Below are 15113 nucleotides of genomic sequence, written 5' to 3'. Positions count from 1 at the left end.
TTAAAGAAAGATTCTGAACAATTTGTAACTCAAAGGGCCAATTCCCCCTCCCCTCCAAGAAGGTACCACTCTAGCAGTCAATGGTATCTCATCTATGGTAGGAGACACCTTTTGTTAGTTCAGGTGCAATCTTTCCTGCTAACAAAAATTAAAACGTGGTAAATGGGCACTTGAGGCATGGAGGTCACTATAATGAATATATAATTCACCAAGTAACAAATACCTTGTCCTCTCTATAGAATACGGTAACTGGACGGTAGCATGGCACTATGCAGACATTTTAACTTTATAGGCATTTAAAGATTGAAAGACCCGGAATGAGCCTCAGCAATACTGGTGTCAGAATCCAAATTTGTCCAACACACTTTAAAAGGCAGTTTATGGTCAGGAAGCAGTTCCAGAGAAAAGACAAACAAACAAAAACAAAAACAAAAAAACCCACAAAAATTAGACATCTCATTTATAACTACAAGAGCAAAGCAAACTCCAGATAGTTGTGACTTGAGTTATGACTATGTTCTATAATGCTAATTTATAGAGAAAGCCCTAATGGCATTTTGTCCATCACTAAAATTATCGTTCAATATTTGAAATTCTCTAGCAGACTGTTTCAGTCTGAAGAGAGAAAAAAAAAACTCACATTTTCCCACACTAAACTGAACTGAAGTTGAAGTCAAATGATATACTCTTGACAGCCAGGTGAAATTTGTCTTTCAATGGTGTCATTATGGCATAGTAAGATTAATAAATATATTTTCAACTTTTCAATCATCGTGTCAGGAGAAAATGGGCACATGTCTGGGAAAAATAAAGGAGTCTGGAAGCTGATCTGACCACAGAAAATCAGAGGTTAATTCCGTATTCTTTTAAAATTATTTCCTAGCATTTGTTTTGTGGCTTCTAATTAATAAGACAGACCTGGGGTAGGGACGGGGGGAGAATAAGACAGACCTGGGGATATTTCTAGGGATTGAAAAAGAAATGTGTTATTATTGTTCATGCTTTTCCTCAGTTCCAACTCTGAGAACACAAGTGAAAATGAGTAACAATGCCATTGCTCTGTTGTGGGATGATGTATTTCAAAACCTGGACTCCTTCCACAATATTATTAAAGTTCTTTGAAGCGTTGCTGCTAAGAAAAAAATATCAAAAGAACTCATGTTATTTATTGTTTCTCAAATCCACTGTTATTTCAGGTTGTGCCTAAGCTAATCAGTTGGTTTTATCTTGGAAGCCATTGGCACAGCAGAGCACTATCACATGTGTATATAAAAGGTATTAGTAGACCCAGGTAGTAAAAACTTGATTCCAAACTTCAGTGACTCTGAAAAGGAGACTCACGATTTTAAAACAAGAACAGTTTATAAAGAAAAAAGCAGATCCCCAAGTCATATTTTAGGGAGATGTTATACCAGCAGGTTTCATATTTCTTTAAAACTATTAAACCTACTGATGTCCAGTACCTTCTTTTCTAAGGCCATAAGTGAGGAGGAGAACAGATAGGAAGGAGGTTACAAGTGTGTAGAGCAAAAATAATAATCATGGCTTACACTGAAGCTGAAGATAGAAAAATTTTACATGGATTGTCATTTAATCCTTACAAAAAAGTGTTTGAGGTAGGCAGCCTAAGCTGTCAGAGAATTACTTTAAGTCGGTCCTGATAAGAGGATGACTCTTCATGGTTGAAAAGTCAGATTCCCCTCTGCTTCTCTTTGAAATTGCCTGAATTCATTGAATCAAAGGGATGATAGCAACTTTCATGACCCACTGACTTCCTATAAATTTACACATGTTAAAGATGACTTAATAAGGAGTATAAATACTAATTATTCATCTGGGTTTCTTAATTTCCAGATGAATTAACCTGAGGCTCAGATTACAGGGATTTACTAAAATCACGGGTCTGAGACGCCTCTCGCCCAAGCTACCTCCACTTTCCCACACACTATCACCTTATAATGTGGAGAAGGAAGCCATGGGCCATCGTCCAGTTTCTAACAGCCCTCTTTACACACATGGCCCCTCCATACAAAGAGGCTTTGGAATCTATGTCAATACATTAGATTCATAGGACTAGATGTAACGCCCCAAGCTGCACATTGCACCGCAACAAATTTCCTCTTAAACTCACCACAATGCCTCCAAAGACTGATGTGACAAACTTCCAAATTCTCCAAATAGTTAGATTTGAATGACCTAAAGATGCAAGTACAAATTAAGAGATTCATAATTCACCCTTAATTCCCAATGCTGAATCTGTTCTTTTTTAAATAATGAACTAATTCATTCATATTTAATGCCTGACATCTGATAAAGAAACGTGATGAAAAGAAGGTGAGCTTTAAGGAAAGATAAAAACACAGAAATGCCACATGGGCAGAGAAGAAAAGAGAGAGAGGAGACTGTGTAAGGCATAGGTGATCACTTAGAAGATGCAGAGGGAGCCAAATAGAGGGACTCAAAGCTGGGTCAATCCACCTGGAAGAGTCCCTCCTGACCTCTAAAGTCTGCTGAATTGAAGCCTGCCACTGATGACTGCATATGATGTCTCTCGGTGACATTCCCCCTTCTGGTCTCATTCACTTATTACTACACAATCACAAGGCAAGTTCTCTGGAACTAGGATGATGGCTTTCTGATCCATTAGTATTTATCAAACTGCTCACAAGCATGTTCTCCCTCTAATCACATGGTTAACCAGTGACTGATAACACAAAATGACAAAGATCTTGTTTAGCAGAAGCATTACAATTCATTCCGCAAACGATTTACTGTCATTCAGCTACACAATCAGCTCTTGGTTTTCATTTCTTGGGTATCTGGCGTTTTATTTTGGTTTTTTGGATGGCAGGTATTAGTGCACAGCCAAAACAGTTAAATCATCATGAAAGCCTTCACCGTTGGACCAAGGAATATCCTAAATTATTGAAAAATAGCACTTTCTTGGGGTGCCTGGGTGGCTCAGTCGGTTGAGCGTCTGACTTCGGCTCAGGTCATGATCTCACAGCTTGTGAGTTAAAGCCCCACATCATGCTCTGTGCTGACAGCTCAGAGCCTGGGGCCTGCTTTCGATTCTGTGTCTCCCTCTCTCACTCTGCCCCTCCCTGGCTCATGGTCTCTCTCTCAAGAATAGATAAAACATTTAAAAAAAATTTTAATAAGTAAAACAGAAATGAAACTAGCACTTTCTTATCAAAGCCCCATAAAAAATTAGAAAGTTTAGACAACATGGAGTTATTCATTGATAAGAACAGCTATTATGGGGAAAATAATGAATAATAAGGTCAAATTTATCAAGAGAATCCTAATTGTTAACCTTGGTTTTCTTTCCTCTTTCCATGTGTTAAGAAAATACAAACTTGGGATTTGGAAACATAGTAATTCAAAAACATTATTCCTCTGGTTAAGACTCCATGACATAATGTTACTGACCACAGTTCCAATTGGGGCCAAGAAGAACTTCCCAAATGACCCCTTCTGGCAAACCCAGGTGAATAAGCAGAACTATAAGCCTAAGGATGAGAGGATTGCTGTCCTATTCTAAGAAAAAATCCTGCCCTATTGCTTTATTTTTAAGCTGTCACTGCCATGTTTAAGTTACAATGGCATCTTCTCAATGAGCACATTTTCCTATTACTGGAATTGGCAGGGGGCCTTGACCTGTGAGTCGTCATTTCATTATGTCTATTCCTCACCATGGTACACAAATGAAATAAATACAAGCCAGATGAAATAAAGGGGGAAAATCTGTAGCAATAACTATGGATTGAATTAATTTTTCTCCAATCTACAAAATATATAAAGCAATTAACATTGGTAATAACATATTCTACTGCAGGCACATTTTCAAAAATATAAACTTCAATTTTAAAGGCCAACACTGCTCACACCCTTCTAGCCAAACACTTCACTTCTGTAAAACAGAACCAACAGTTTTATTATTCTCTAAATTAAAAGGACAGAATAATTTCAAATTTAAATCACCTACAAATACGGACAAAAACATACACTAAACAACTTCGTTCTTTTGCAACAAGCTTCAAGAAGGGGTAGCAATCACTGAACATATAAATACATATAATATATATGTGAAAAATATTATTTAAAACACCATGTGTAATCAAACAGAAATAATAACAATTCATTCAGACTAAAATACCCAAGCATGCCAAGCTGGAATTTTCAAGTTTATCCTTAGAAGCTTTCGAATCACTGAATCTAAATGATGAAAACAGCACTTGTATGAGTTTCCTAAGTCATGGGATCCAGTTATCCTGAATAAACGGGCATCGTTCCCTATTTCCCAAGTGTTTTGCTTAAAATGTTTCCATTGAATTTCAAAATTATAAAAAGCAGTTCTAAAACGAATGCTACAGAAAATCCTCAAAAATGTCTTTGGCTCTGCTTTCAGGGGGCTAGTCTCTCATTTATTTATCATGGCAGTCATGTCAGAATACGTGAGTACTCATTCACTGAGTTTTTAATTGTGTCTACAACTCATCTTTCCTTTAGCCCACAGGAGCCTGTTCATTTCCAAAAGTCAACAGCTTTCCCTAAAATGCTTGTGAACAAGCTGAATCACCTAGAAGAAGTTCACTTTTTTTTTTAATTTTTTTAACATTTTATTTATTTTTGAGAGAGAGAGAGAGAGAGAGAGAGACAGAGCATGAGCAGGGGAGGGCAAAGAGTGAGGGGGGACACAGAATCTGAAGCAGGCTCAGACTCTGAGCTGTCAGCACAGAGCCCAATGCAGGTCTTGAACCCACGGACTGCGAGATCATGACCTGAACCGAAGTCAGATGCTTAACTGACTGAGCCACCCAGGCGCCCCATACTTTCCTTGTCACAAAATACCAAAAAGCTCTACTGGCAGTTGATACACACAAAGGTCCACTGCAGAAGAATATCATTTATATCATTTATTTTTGTGTTTAAAACAATAATGACTAACTTTTCTTCACACTCCTATTTTAATGTTGACTTCCTCTAAAAAAAAAAAAAAAAAAAAAAAAAAAAGCTTTACCCGAGGGCACATATTTGTGTCAACTATTTAAGATTCTTCTTTTATCTTTTCATTTCTTAATAACCCAGATTTTCCAAACAGGGATTCCAAGAAATTAATAACAATTCCTAGTGTTGATGCTGTTCTCCAAGCAGTGAGCCTGTTCTAAAGGAACGAGTCCCTGTGTCAATGCTACAATCTATTGAGAAAAGCACTCTTGAAGTAGCCACTTAATTTCCAACTCTTAGAAAATCCATTATTCTGCACACTGAGACAAAAATAGGATGCAACCAAGACGTTCCTAAATTATGACATTTAGAACAGAGCATATTCAAAGTGGAGCTAGCTTTCCACCCATAGTTATTTAAGGAGAAGGTGAGCAGGCCCCACACTGTTGGAATCCGCCTTTCCATTTCTCTCCTGTTTGCCTTCAGTTGGTAGAAATATTCATGGGTTTACAGGATCAGGTTCTTGGTGAGTCCTATCATTTTTGTAATTACTGTGGCTGGTATTAATAAGTGTCTTCTTTTTATATGCTGAAATAAATTAATGAAAGAGGCAGACACTATGCAAAATGGCTGGGAATAAGGCCAAATCCTTTTCCATACATTCAGGGACCAGTAATTTTCTAAATGGCACTTTAAGCTCTCTCGCCTAAATAATTACAAGTACCGCCGGCATGTAATTTACAGAAATAATTATGCACTCTTCCAGTCCCCATCACCCATCTCGAGCCCATGGCCACTCACCTTGTCTTTATTTTCAGTGCCGGAAGCCTCAGGCTTGGTCCTGATCACAAACGGGGTGGACAGTCGCAACAGGACCCTCTCAAAGGCGGCACTGACCTTTGGAGAAACGATCTCGAAGCAGTCCTCAAACCTGAGCACTTTGTGGGTGTCGCAACGCAGCTGCTTCCGCAGGCCTTCCCCCAGCTGCAGGACGGACATGTGGGCGTCGAACATCAAGTGGAAAGGGAAGGCCCTGCAGAAGGTGCTGATGCTGATTCTGAGGTCGGCAGGGACTCGGGAGGCTCCCCGGGGAAGGTTCTTCACGGCATCAGTATTGTCACATTCTTTGATGAGGAAGGTAAGACAGCTACAGTTGCCTGGGTTCGAAGCATCGGAGCACAGTTTCTCATTGGCCACCTGCTCCACGCTGACGTCCAGCCGGTAGATCTTCTTTCCTGCAGCCTTGATCATGCCCAGCATCGCGAAGCCCACAACGTGGTGAGGACGGAAGTAGTGAAGCAGAAGGGCGCCCTCGGGGAGCTCCTTGCACAGGAACGATGGGGACTCCAGCGTGGCCTGTTTCCCAAAGGAAGTTCTGATGTGTTCCAAAAGAGCATCAAAGCCATTAAAAAAGTCCTGCAAAGTGCCACCTACGGCTCGAAGGACTCTCTCATTCTCATCAAAGCATATATTAAAGAACTCCTCACCAAATCTTTCTTGAAGTTCCTCGAACTTCAAACCTAGAGGTAAATGGGAAGCACATGTTAGTCAAGTGCAATAAAATAATCGAATTTATAGCTTTTTTTTGAATGCTCATCAAATGAGATAACTAGGCAGTGAAGCTGGAGAGGTGTTTCCCTTGGGCCCACAGATTCCCAGAGAGATTAATTCATTTTGAATTAGAGAAAGAAAATTTCAATCCATCTTCTGGGGGCTTCTAAGACGTTGATGGGCATAAGCTTCCTTTATGTTTGTTGCTTTTGTTTTTAAGTAGACTTTATTTTTTAGAGCAGTTTGAGATTCACAGCAAAAGTGAGCACAAAGTATAGATATTTTCCATAGAACCCTCTTTCCACAAACGCACAACCTCCCCACCCCACCCCACCCCACACATACAATCAGTCATGCACTACAGTGGTGCATCTGTTACAATCAATGAACTATAATGACACAACACCATCAGTCGTTAGTTTACAGTAGGGTTCACTCTTGGTGTTGTATGTCTTTGGGCTTGGACAAATGTGTAGGGATATGTGTCCACCATTACAGCATCACACAGACTAGTTTTGCTGCTCTAGAAATCCTCTGTGCTCTGCCTGTTCATGCCTCCCCCCTTACCTCAACCCCCTGTAGCACAAACTTTCTAAATGCTGATAATTTAGCTGCAACAGTTTGTTTTCCATTTGCTATAATTATCACAAACAAGATCTTTTTCTTAATGGTTTCCCTCATTGGTAAAGAAACTTTTCAGAAGCAGCTATCAGCTTGTTTCTCTGTCGTGCCCATCCACTATTACTATTTGACTTACCAAAATTCTTCTGTTAAGTGGGAAATGTCAACCAGAGAGGGAATTTATGGTACTTGAGCAGAGAAAGGTAATGGATTATCTAGTGTGAACAGAAGGAATGAAGTGAGACACTAGGGAGAGAGGGACAAAACAAGAAACTAAAAATGGCAGAAGGGTGGATGGATTTGCATTCTTTCACCCACAAAACTGAGAGTAACCAAGAGTCTGTAATCTCAAAAGAAAGAGTTAAAAGTCTTTGTCTTCCCAGTTCACATTCACTCCCACCTGCCATGGCGAGAGGAACTCTATCTTATAATAATGGAGGTATAAGGAATGGTAAACACACACACACACACACACACACACACACACAATGCAATGCACTATGTAGAAATTAGAACCAGTCACATGTGATCTAGTTAGATCCATCCTTAAGGATGATCTGAGGGAAAATATGGAGGGAATTTACGGTCCATAGAGGAAGGATACAACACCCATGTATGATTGAGGGTGTAGACTAAAGGAAACTTCTATACAGAGTCAGTCTGTTGCTTCTCCTTTGACTTTGGCTGAAATCAACACATTTTAAGTTCATATATTCATATTTTCTTGCCTCGTCTACTCCATCTTGCAAGGAGGTCCTGAAGATAAGGCCAGACTGGGAAAAAAACAGAAGGTCACTCTGCCAGTGTCCTATTCAAGGCAGAGCCATCTGGGCTGTCTATGGCTCGCTTTGCTATCTATTCCTACATTTATTATTCCCTAAGGGTTCTCCCCATGCAGAAATCAGGGAATAAAGCAGAGTCAACACTACTATTTGAAAAACACAGTCAAAAGACACCAAATATTTTTTGAGAGAGTATTAGAGAGTATAAACTTTGTGACAGCCAAGTGAAGTAGTCAGTTGGACAAAAAAAGTGAAATGAATGTGAAAATCAACGTGAAATGAAAAAAAAAGTAGAAAACCTAAGAGAAAAAGAGTCCTTTTATTAAGAAGAATTTCATATTAATTTTACTTTCACAGGTTTGACATTCAAGTCAAGCTGACAAAGTCACCTATCAAGATAAAAACATGAGCGCACATCTTACATGGTCATGGTACAAGATTGCCCTTCAACGTAGGCTGCAATCACGAGCAGTAAGACCAGCTCAACTGATGATAATAGCATTTATCTGTCCAGTTCTCCAGCGTGGAAGAAAAAAAGGTGGACGACACTCACTGCAATTTGGCTCCTGTCCCAATGGCTCCACTGAAACTACTCTTCCAATTGCTTAAAGCAATACATACTGCTTCATCCCTACCTTAGTTAACCTGGTTTGTTGTTTTTCTTTTAATTTGACTGTATCATCATCTTACTCTCCTAAATCTCCCTTCTCTTGGCTTCTAAAAATATACCATTGGTTTGATTACTGACAGTCTGAAGACTCGTTCCCTAAAATGTCTTCCTACACCAAATCTCTGTATCACCATCGATACATAACTAAAAAGTCCTAATACAATTTAAATGTATATCCCTTCAAATGTATATCCCTTCTTGGTTGCTATCAAATTTTTCAATTACAACATTCTAATTAAAACTAAATTCAAAATAAATAAAAATTCCTATAAGCTGATTATACTCCCTGAACAACAAAATTCAATGAGTCACTAAAACATCCCATGAATTGCTTCTATAGTTTGAAGAGTTCTATCTTAAAAGGACTCAGAGTCTTTATGCGCAAAAAAGAAAAAAAAAATTTCTTCTAACTTGCTTTTTTTTTATAACATTGAAAAAGCCCTCAGAGTTATTAAGAACAGAGATTAAACATAATATAGTAAGCTTATGTTCTATTTTCATTGCCAGAATCCCAAAAAATCATCCAGAAAATAACAAGTAAATTCACCAGGAGCACAAAATAAAAACTACTCTGTGAGTACAGCATTCTATCTGCTAGGAATCCCTGCTATCTTACAAAGCACTTCTCTACCTGAGGGTACAAGGGCTGTTAATTCTGAAATAAAGACACCGAGGCCTGCCCGGATACTAGAGTCACTTGTACCAACAAAGAAAAGCTAGAATATTTCTACTATCACACCCAAATACTATACATGGTAATTCTATAAAATCACAGTACTCAATTAACTAATTAAGATTTTGGGGGCACCTGGGTAGCGCAGTCAGTTAAGCGTTCAACTCCTGATTCTGGTTCAGGTCATGGTCTTATGGTTTGTGGGCTCCAGTCCCACATCAGGCTCTGTGATGGCAGCACAGAGCCTGCTTAGGATTCTCTCTCTCTCATTCTCACTGTCTCTCTCTGCCCCTCCCCTCCATGTCAATCTGTCTGTCTCTCTCTAAATAAACATTAAAAAAAAAGACTTTTGTTTTCACAATTATTAAACTTTACAGGATCATAAAAGAAGTTCTTCAAGTTGGAAACATGTAAAACTAGGGAAAGATCACTGTAACTTTTACAAATAGTTCCATTTTAAACCTTATCTCAAAATTCAGAAAGCGCAGAGAAAGTAGTTCAGCTCAGACAAGTGGTACAGTTCTCACTTCCAATATCCCACTTACGAGGATGCAAACCCCCTACTTACAGCAAATCACATAAAACATACAGACCATGCTCATGTGTTCATGTCAGAAGATGCTATGACAGCTTGACCTTTGGGTCTATAAGAATATGTTCCTCTAGAGGCAAAACTTACAATAAATGTGCTTTTATTAACAAGTTAAAATTTTAAATTACTGTTGGGCCACCTGAGTGGCTTAGGTGGTTAAGCGTCCGACTTCGGCTCAGGTCACAATCTCCCGGTTTGTGACTTTAAGGCCCACATTAGGGCTCTCTGCTGTCAGCATGGAGCTTGCCTCAGATCCTCTGTCTCCCTCTCTCGCTGGCCCTCCCCCTCCTTCCCTTCCTCTCTCTCCCTCTCTCAAAAATAAACATATAAAAAATAAAAAATTAAGTAAAAATTTAAAAAGTATCTAAAACCACAGTCATGCCACATTTAAGGGTACCTAGACACCTAGACACATTCTTTTCTGATATGAGCCTCTAGGGATAATTAAGTCACAGTGTGATTAGGCTGTGACAGAGGCAAACGGGAATACTTATGGACAATGGAGAAAAGAATGTGTGACCCCCTCCTCCACAGGTTTTCCTGTTTGCCTCTGTTAGAGGCATGGGTTTGAGCCCCATGCCTCTGATAGTGTCTGAAGAAGAACTTGAATAAAAGTGGGTGTTCAAAAACCCAACAAGGAAGGCACAGTCACGCTGACAGATGGACAGTAATGGAATACAGAGAATGAATACAGTGATGAACCAGAGAAGTGGGAAAGCCCAGCCTGGTCAGGGATGGGCAAACGGTAAGTGGATAGCATCTGGGGAATAGGAATGAGGGGGTGAGCTGTTAACTGATGGGCAACACCGAGCCTGGACTTTTGAGCACCAAGACCAGAGTCAAAGGCACCAGCCAGAGAGATGCTATAATGTCTTTAAAAGCCTACATTGACTGAACTAGAGAGGTCCCAGTGAGAAGAATATTAAGCAATGTGCCAAATATTTTCATAGATCACTTTACACTTTAAAAAATTCTTATCAAGTAGATATTTTTAATTGTCTTCATTTTACAGGTGAAAAATGTTAAGACATTTGCCCAAGTTCACACAACTATACGTAGCAAAGGTAGGTCTCGAGGTGAAGTATGTCTGATACCACATCTTGTGAAATAAACACAGAGGAAAACATCTGTGCGAGGGAAGAAATGCACGTCTTGCCCACTGTTATTTAATCAATACCTAGCATTTTGCCTGTCATTTAGGAGATGCTTAATATGTATTAGCTGGATGGTCAATGAATTAATGTATCACTGAAGTCAACAGAAAGCAGTTATAAGGAGCAGTCAACAGCTATCAAATGTCACAGTGAAGTCAAGTAAAAGAAAGACAGAAAACTGTAAAATGGATTGGTCAGCACTTTGGGGACCTTTGACAGCAATTTTAGTGGAGGAGTGGGGCAGACTACTGGGTGTAAGGGGTTAAGGAGTGTGTGACAAGTAAAGTAAAACAAAAAGTTTTCAGCTGAATTAATATTATTGGAGAGCTAAAATTACTTCCTTTATAAAACTGTAACAAATATGACCACTATACTTGGAAAAGGAAATATTACCTTCATTGAGAACCAAGTAATTAGAGAGAGATAGCACCAAATACACAGCATTGTACATTTGGGGTCCTGGGTCCTCTAGGGGAAGATGTATCAATAAAAGAGTACAATTAGTGTTTTTTTAGATCCAGAGACCATCCTTGTCACCCAGGAAGGGCACGGGTCTCCACTAACACAGGAAAACACCAAAGCAGCAAATGTATCCTTATGTGGACCAAATATCAACTGAGGAGGTGAATACCTACCAGCTACTCACTTCTGTGAGCTGCAGATGCCCCATAATTATCTTTTAATTATTTAGGCTCCATCAAATTTGCATCTAAGTAATGTCCCTCGGGGCACCTGGGTGGCTCAGTGGGTTGAGCGGCCGACTTCGGCTCAGGTCATGATCTCGTGGTCCATGAGTTCAAGCCCCGCGTCGGGCTCTGTGCTGATGGCTCAGAGCCTGGAGCCTGTTTCAGATTCTGTGTCTCCCTCTCTCTGACCCTCCCCCATTCATGCTCTGTCTCTCTCTGTCTCAAAAATAAACATTAAAAAATTTTTTTTTAATTTTAAGTAATGTCCCTCAAGCACAACTATATCTCCAGTCCAAACCGTAAAGAGATTCCAATATTTTAAGGAGATAATCATCCTCTTGGAGAAACCATTTTTTCAGCTTTCCTTCCTCCACTATAACTGACATATAATATTGTATAACTTTAAGGTGTACAAAGTGTTCTTTTGATACATTTATATATTGCAAAATGATTACCCTCATAGTGTTAGCTAACACTTTCATTATGCCACATAATTACTTTTTTTGTTTGTTTTTGGTAGTGAGAACATTTAAGATCTACTCTCTGAACATGCAAGCATATAATACATCATTGTTAACAATGCTCACAAAGCTGTGCAATAGATCCCAACAACATATTCATCTTCTAACTGGAAGTTTGTACCCTTTGACTAACATCTCCCCAATCCCCCACCTCCCAGACCCTGGGAATCGCCATTCTGTGAATTTGGCATTTTTTAGATTCCACATAGAAGTGACAGCATATAGTATTTGTCCAGAAACAATACTTTTATCAGGAAGACCCTAAGGTCTTTGTGAGCTAGTTTGAAACCCAGATGACACTTTAATAAAAATATTATTCTAGTGTCTTGCCAATCTATAAAGAAATGACTGAAGTTGGTCTCAGCCTCCCAGGGGAGACTTACCGGTAAATACTATACGCATATGTCTAAATAATAACAAAGGAGAAAGGCTCAAAAGAAATGCCACTGGGAGTGGAAGGTATTATGCTGAGGGAAATAAATCAGTCAGAGAATGACAGATATCACAGGTTTTCACTCTTATGTGGATCTTGAGAAATTGAACAGAAGACCATGGGGGAAGGGAAGGGGAAAAAATAGATACAGAGAGGGAGGGAGGCAAACCACAAGAGACTATTAAATACAGAGAACAAACTAAGGGTGGATGGGGCGCAGGAGAGAGGGGGAAATGGGTGACAGGCATTGAGGAGGGCACTTGTTGGGAGGAACACTGGTGCTGTATGGAAGCCAAGTTGACAATAAATTATATTCATGAGAAAAAAAAAGAAATGCCATTGCCTGAATTGTAATTTTAAAGAAAACTGTTTTCAATCTGATCTATCAATGCAGTTTCATTTGAATCTCTGTTGGGGTGATATAAAACCTCTGTAGTTTCCGGATATTCTGGAGTTAAGTAAGTAACAGTATAGGTATAATAGTGAAAAGAAAGATCCTTATCAATCTTGGCCTTAATCTGTGAAGAGTTAAACAATGAGTTTCTACTATTTTAGAAGCAAATCATTCTCCTTTTACTGCATTTGTGGCACCTCTGCCCCTCTCCAAAAGGAACACAACTATGTCATATATTTACTTTTAAATATAAGTGAACCAAAATTAATTGTTTCAAATTTTATGATACACTTAAAGAAAACAGAGCATACAGTCAGATTCTTAAAAAAATATATAGGGTTTTAACACCTTTGAGCTAACAAAGAATTTGCTAACAACAGGGAACTCTCTAATATATTTAAGATTAATTACTGAATATCCAAAGGAGTAGGTATTATCAAAGGCAAATTAAGTGCTTCAGGGACATTTGTGATGGTTAAGTTTAAAGTTTTTAAATTGGAGAATATGCTAAGATATACTTTAAAATATGCATAGGATATAAATTTTAATAGTGAGAAATATGGCATAATAGAGGTGAAGCCAGACTCTATAATCTGGGCTACATTTACAGTCTGGGATACATTTTTCACCAAGAAACTACACCTAAAAAGCAGCGCATCCTATGGAAATGATGAAATAGAGATAACTGGGTGTCAAATGTTGTATGATTGGAAATTTTTAATATGTAAGTTAAGAGATTAATCTAAGTTTTAAAAAAAGAGCATCATAAAATTACACTCCAATATTATCAGTTGTTTCTCTTCCCTTTCAAACAGCAAAGCCTATCTGTGTGCCTTTCTTATAAAATACCAGATATCCCCTTGTATTATATATATTTGTCTGGATTCCTCTGTTGACTATAAAACAGATTTAATAGCACAATTCATGAAAAGTACGACCTCTAAAAACAGTGTGATCTAGAATGAGAAGAAAAAACCAATGGAGGAAGAAATATAAACCCAAAATAGAATTTCCCCCTGAGCTGTAGAAAATCCTGCATCTTTAGACGGAAAGGCACAAGTTCCAGCCAGATTTATTTATTTATTTATTTAACATTTATTTATTTTTGAGACAGAGAGAGACAGAGCATGAACGGGGGAGGGTCAGAGAGAGGGGGAGACACAGAATCGGAAGCAGGCTCCAGGCTCTGAGCCATCAGCCCAGAGCCCGACGCGGGGCTCGAACCCACAGACCGCGAGATCGTGACCTGAGCCGAAGTCGGCCGCTTAACCCACTGAGCCACCCAGGCGCCCCTCAGCCAGATTTAATAAGGGCACACGCGCACGCACACAAACACACACACACACTAACACACGGGATAATGGGATACAGGATAATGACAGATTATCTGCAAATTAGTAAGTGTTAAATAAAAATTCATGAAATAAGGGCAAAGAGAAACTATTGACTCCTCCAAGATGTATTTTATCCATAATCTGGAGCTAAGCAATCGGAGTAAAATCCAGGAGTTGGGAGGTTGGGAACGAAGGCATTATCAGCATTCTAAAAGTCTCTTCTCAATGGAATCAGGGTGAGGAGAGATAAAATACAGTCTTAGTAGGAAAACAGGTAATAATTTGTTTTAAGACCATGAGACAAATGTGGGTCTAATTTGAGTAACAGCAAATGAAGGTAATCAGTTATGGGCAAGCACAGTAGAACTTTCAAATTATGAAGGTAAAAACATATGTTTATATTTAAGTTTATTTGCAGAGAGAGAAAGAGTAAGCATGCACACCAGCAGGGGAGAAGCAGGGAGATGGAGAGGGAGAGGAAGAGGGAGAGACAGAATCCCAAGCAGGCTCTGAGCTGTAAGCACAGAGCCCCACGTGAGGCTCATACTCACTAACTGTGAGATCATGACCTGAGCCAAAATCGAGTCAGACACTCAAACAACTGAGCCACCCACACACCCCTGCACATATGTTGATTCAACTTCATCAATACAGAAAATGATAAGGAAAGAGGTTGGAAAATAATCAGAAATCAGGACAGAAGAAAGAAAATCAAGTAAATTATGCATTTCTGTAAGTATAAGCAAAACCTC

The 15113-nt window shown here is 39.0% G+C and overlaps 1 protein-coding gene and 1 non-coding gene across 3 annotated transcripts in view; one reads left to right on the top strand and one right to left on the bottom strand.

Moving 5' to 3' along the window:
- GUCY1A2 (guanylate cyclase 1 soluble subunit alpha 2) overlaps nucleotides 1-15113 on the bottom strand; it is a 331166-nt gene that overhangs the window by 248252 nt on the left and 67801 nt on the right. For both annotated transcript variants that reach the window (XM_078432697.2, XM_078432698.2), the window contains exon 4: nucleotides 5752-6470. In XM_078432697.2, the coding sequence (XP_078288823.1) occupies nucleotides 5752-6470 (719 nt within the window). The remainder of the gene's footprint in view (nucleotides 1-5751; nucleotides 6471-15113) is intronic.
- Nucleotides 13690-13809, top strand: LOC132662665 (small Cajal body-specific RNA 7). The gene has a single exon (XR_009602680.1).

The sequence above is a fragment of the Panthera onca genome, chromosome D1 (genome assembly GCF_046562875.1).
Source record: "Panthera onca isolate mPanOnc1 chromosome D1, mPanOnc1 haplotype 2, whole genome shotgun sequence".
Taxonomy (NCBI): Eukaryota; Metazoa; Chordata; class Mammalia; order Carnivora; family Felidae; genus Panthera; species Panthera onca.
This window is presented reverse-complemented; position numbering and strand designations above follow the sequence as displayed.